General features: G+C 45.4%; 1 protein-coding gene across 1 annotated transcript in view; it reads right to left on the bottom strand.

Moving 5' to 3' along the window:
• LOC115160554 (serine/arginine repetitive matrix protein 1) overlaps positions 1-3,346 on the bottom strand; it is a 24,616-nt gene extending 21,270 nt beyond the window's left edge. Inside the window, exons 1-3 of the mRNA XM_029710719.1 lie at positions 3,329-3,346; positions 2,893-2,930; positions 928-1,132 (exon numbers count right to left, since the gene is read on the bottom strand). Coding sequence (XP_029566579.1) covers positions 928-1,132; positions 2,893-2,930; positions 3,329-3,346 — 261 coding nt within the window. The remainder of the gene's footprint in view (positions 1-927; positions 1,133-2,892; positions 2,931-3,328) is intronic.
• Positions 3,347-5,000: the final 1,654 nt, after the last annotated feature.

The following is a 5,000-nucleotide window of genomic DNA, read 5'->3' as shown; positions in this document are numbered from 1 at the left end:
GGAGAAGCAGGTTTCCCCTACGCAACTCTCTCTGCATAACTAACCTACACCCCCAACTGCTGTCCCCCTCCATTGACAATACCCCCCCCCCCCCCACACACACACACACACACACCTCTCTCTCTCTCTCTCTCCCTCTCTCCCTCTCTCCCACTCTCCCTCTCCAATTGAGAGAGAGAGTGGTCTGTCTATAAGCAGCGGTGTAATAGGTCCTTATAGGTCTCTCTCTACTGGGCATGTACATGCTTGTAACTCACTGCCAATGAAACTTCCATTTTAAAGTTTGTCTTACCTTTACTTTAGTATAAGCTAGTATAGCAGGGAGAGTCTGCTGTTGGGTATTAGTGTGGGAGAGACTGTGATGCTAACTACGTACTAACGCAATGTTAGCATGAAACTGAATCTCCGGGACTCCCAACTCCCATGGGCTTTCCTCTTTGGGACTGGGCTTGTTGACGTGACGCCAAGACTCTAATTCCTACAGCAACTCCCCTCCCCCTGCCTCCCTCTCCCTCCATACCCCTCCCTCCATACCCCTCCCCCACCCACTCCCCCTGCACACCCCTCCCCCACCCTGCATACCCCACCCCCTGCATACCCCCCCCGCCTCACCCCCTCTCCTTCACCGAGAGAGAGAGAGAGAGAGAGAGAGAGAGAGAGAGAGAGAGAGAGAGAGAGAGAGAGAGAGAGAGAGAGAGAGAGAGAGAGAGAGAGAGAGAGAGAGAGAGAGAGAGAGAATTCTAAAGGAGGGGAGGGAGAGAGAAAAAGGGGGAGGTAGAAAAAAAGTGTGAAAGGGGCTAAAGGGAGAGAGAAATATCTAGAAAGAAAGAGAATGAGAAATGCCATGAGAGACAGGTAGCTAAAGAGAGAGAGATATGGTATACAGACAGACAGCAGCGTGACAGACAGTGATCGTGGTGGTACTACCTCCTCGGTGCAGCCGAGGGACTGAGCGTCGGTGGGCGTCCCAGGATCCGAGTGTGTTTCTGGGCTGAGGCTACAAAGGCGCTGGCTACTGCTCTCCTCCTCCGACTCACTGGAGGAGTCTGAGCCTGAAGAGTCTGAGCCTGAAGAGTCTGAGCCTGAACGTCTCACCCTCCCACCATGTGTGTGTGTGTGCTGCTCCGACAGACTGTCAATCAATAAACACACACACCAGAAAGGGGTCAGCTTAGACACAGAGACACACACACACAGATGCACGGACACGCAGAAACACGCACAGTTGCACGAACACACATACAGTACAAACAATTTGTGGACGCTCCAACTCGCTGGCCCTCTTCATTAATCCCTATCAGTGTGTGTCTGTTTAAGAGTGACCAGGAGAAAGATCAAATGGAATGGTCAACCATTCAACTGTCAACACCTTTCATATTGCTTCCGAATTAGAACAGGTGGAGAATTTACTGTGAAATGTTTACCTACGAGCTCTTTTCCAACAATGCAGAGTAAAAAAATACACTAAATAAAAAGGAAATAGTAAAAAAATAGAACAATAACAAGGCTCTCTTCAAGGAGTACCGGTAACGAGGCTCTATCTAAGTGGTACCGGTAACGAGGCTCTATCTAAGTGGTACCGGTAACGAGGCTCTATCTAAGTGGTACCGGTAACGAGGCTCTATCTAAGTGGTACCGGTAACGAGGCTCTATCTAAGTGGTACCGGTAACGAGGCTCTATCTAAGTGGTACCGGTAACAAGGCTCTATCTAAGTGGTACCGGTAACAAGGCTCTATCCAAGGAGTACCGGTAACAAGGCTCTATCCAAGTGGTACCGGTAACAAGGCTCTATCCAAGGGGTACCGGTAACAAGGCTCTATCTAAGGAGTACCGGTAACGAGGCTCTATCTAAGTGGTACCGGTAACGAGGCTCTATCTAAGTGGTACCGGTAACGAGGCTCTATCTAAGTGGTACCGGTAACGAGGCTCTATCTAAGTGGTACCGGTAACGAGGCTCTATCTAAGTGGTACCGGTAACGAGGCTCTATCCAAGTGGTACCGGTAACGAGGCTCTATCTAAGTGGTACCGGTAACGAGGCTCTATCTAAGTGGTACCGGTAACGAGGCTCTATCCAAGTGGTACCGGTAACAAGGCTCTATCCAAGTGGTACCGGTAACAAGGCTCTATCTAAGTGGTACCGGTAACGAGGCTCTATCTAAGTGGTACCGGTAACGAGGCTCTATCTAAGTGGTACCGGTAACGAGGCTCTATCTAAGTGGTACCGGTAACGAGGCTCTATCTAAGTGGTACCGGTAACGAGGCTCTATCTAAGTGGTACCGGTAACGAGGCTCTATCCAAGTGGTACCGGTAACAAGGCTCTATCCAAGTGGTACCGGTAACAAGGCTCTATCCAAGGGGTACCGGTAACAAGGCTCTATCCAAGGGGTGCCGGTAACAAAGCTCTATCCAAGGAGTCCCGGTAACAAGGCTCTATCCAAGGGGTGCCGGTAACGAGGCTCTATCCAAGGAGTACCGGTAACAAGGCTCTATCCAAGGAGTACCGGTAACAAGGCTCTATCCAAGGAGTACCGGTAACAAGGCTCTATCCAAGTGGTACCGGTAACGAGGCTCTATCCAAGTGGTGCCGGTAACGAGGCTGTATCCAAGTGGTACCGGTAACGAGGCTGTATCCAAGGGGTACCGGTAACGAGGCTCTATCTAAGGGGTACCGGTAACGAGGCTGTATCTAAGGGGTACCGGTAACAAGGCACTATCCAAGGGCTGCTGGTAATGAGTCAATGTGCAGGGGTATGAGGTAGTCTAGATAACTGCGGTAAAGGTAGTCAAGGTAACTGTGGTAGTATGTACATGTACTGTGGGTAGGGGTAAAAGTGACTAGAGAACCAGGACACACACACACACACACAATGCAGTAGACACATCTAGTACCTATTGTTACCAGTCCAGGAGGCTGACTGCTCAGGGTCCTAGTAGAGAGATGACAGAAAAGGAGACAAGAGAGACTGGCATCATTCATTAGCGTGTAACCATGAGCAAATAGTGTAAACCCTGTGCGGCCCATATTGAACTGCCATTGGATAGGTGAAAACAATTACAGTGGGGGAAAAAAGTATTTGATCCCCTGCTGATTTTGTACGTTTTCCCACTGACAAAGGATCAGTCTATAATTTTAATGGTAGGTTTATTTGAACAGTGAGAGAATAACAACAAAAATATCCAGAAAAACGCATGCCAGAAATGTTATAAATTGATTTGCATTTTAATGAGGGAAATAAGTATTTGACCCCCTCTCAATCAGTGACGCTTCTATTCAAATGTTGTTGATCAGTAGGCTAATGTAAGTCCCAAATGAAAGCAAACAGACGGTCATCTGTAGCACCATAGTCTCCACTGATCAGCTAAAACAACCTTAATAATGCGATGCATGCACACACTCCTATTGAATATGCATTCACCTGTATTGTGAGTAGGCCTATGCCATCTTGATTGACCCAGTTTATCGAGAGTTTTCCCATTCAAATAAAACGATTACCATTATGTTGTTAGATTGGTAAAAACAAAGTAAAATGTATTGTTCGATTTTAAATTTAATAACAAACTTGCATGCCATTTGTATGATGATTAAGCCACAGAAAAAAGCAGCAACCTTCCCACTTGCCATGATTGGCTGAGATAATGAGTGGGCTGGACATGCCGAGAGATGAGTTTGGATTGGTCTGCCATATAACACGCTTCTGTCTATTTCAGATGGTCATTATGTGAAGGTAATCCTGTCTAACGTGGCTTTTTTTAAATGTATTGCATAGTAAAACTTAACAAAAGACTCCACTATGCAAGTATCCATTTCAATAGAACATCACTGCAACAACTGTTTCAGAGCACTCTCGCCTGAGTGTACCAGAACGCAGAAGAACTGAAGAATTTACCAACGCTCAACACCGGTTGAAGATGGCCGGTGTCAGTAAACGTTGGCAAAAAAACTAAAGAATAACATGAAAACAGCCTAACCAGCTCTGCTAGGGCGAGTAAAATGGTCCGAGTTTGGGTGGGGGCTAAAGCTTAACATGATTCTTATGGCATTGCACACGGTCAGGGTGAACCAGAGGGACTTGACACAACGGGCCAAGCAAGCTGTACAAACAAAATGGAAACGACACAGGACGTCTTATTTAATGAAAGGGTTTGCAGTCCGCCGTGAAGCTTTCATCCATGTATACATGTAAGAGTCTAGTTCAGATATTATACGTTTCTAAATCTGTCAGAAAGGTGTTTTCTAGTTACAGCTAGCTCACTGTTAGCTAGTTTATGAACTGTTAGCTAGTTTATGATCTGTTAGCTAGTTTATGATCTGTTAGCTAGTTTATGATCTGTTAGCTAGTTTATGATCTGTTAGCTAGTTTATGATCTGTTAGCTAGTTTATGATCTGTTAGCTAGTTTATTATCTGTTAGCTAGTTTATTATCTGTTAGCTAGTTTATGATCTGTTAGCTAGTTTATGATCTGTTAGCTAGTTTATGATCTGTTAGCTAGTTTATGATCTGTTAGCTAGTTTATGATCTGTTAGCTAGTTTATGATCTGTTAGCTAGTTTATGATCTGTTAGCTAGTTTATGATCTGTTAGCTAGTTTATGAACTGTTAGCTAGTTTATGATCTGTTAGCTAGTTTATGATCTGTTAGCTAGTTTATGATCTGTTAGCTAGTTTATGATCTGTTAGCTAGTTTATGATCTGTTAGCTAGTTTATGATCTGTGTGTAGTAATGTCAAAATGCCATTTCACATGCTATTCTCTCTCTCTCCCAGCCCCCCCAGCCCTGGCCCCTCACCAAACTCACTGCAGGGAGTCCCTCTCAATCTTCTACCCCTCTCTCAATATTCTCTCTTCCTCCCACCCCTTCCAGATAATACAACTTTAAATAAGAGATGTAGCCAAATTACTCAGTTACAAAGTTATTTGTTACTAGTTACTAAAAAACAAGTTTGGCTTCTTTCTTTTACTGTGCAAAAGCCAAAGGCGGAGGTGTGTGTGGTGGGGGG

This window comes from Salmo trutta, chromosome 24 (genome assembly GCF_901001165.1).
Source record: "Salmo trutta chromosome 24, fSalTru1.1, whole genome shotgun sequence".
Lineage (NCBI taxonomy): Eukaryota > Metazoa > Chordata > Actinopteri > Salmoniformes > Salmonidae > Salmo > Salmo trutta.
Note: the sequence above shows the minus strand (reverse complement) of the source record. Positions and strands in the feature narration are given on the sequence as shown.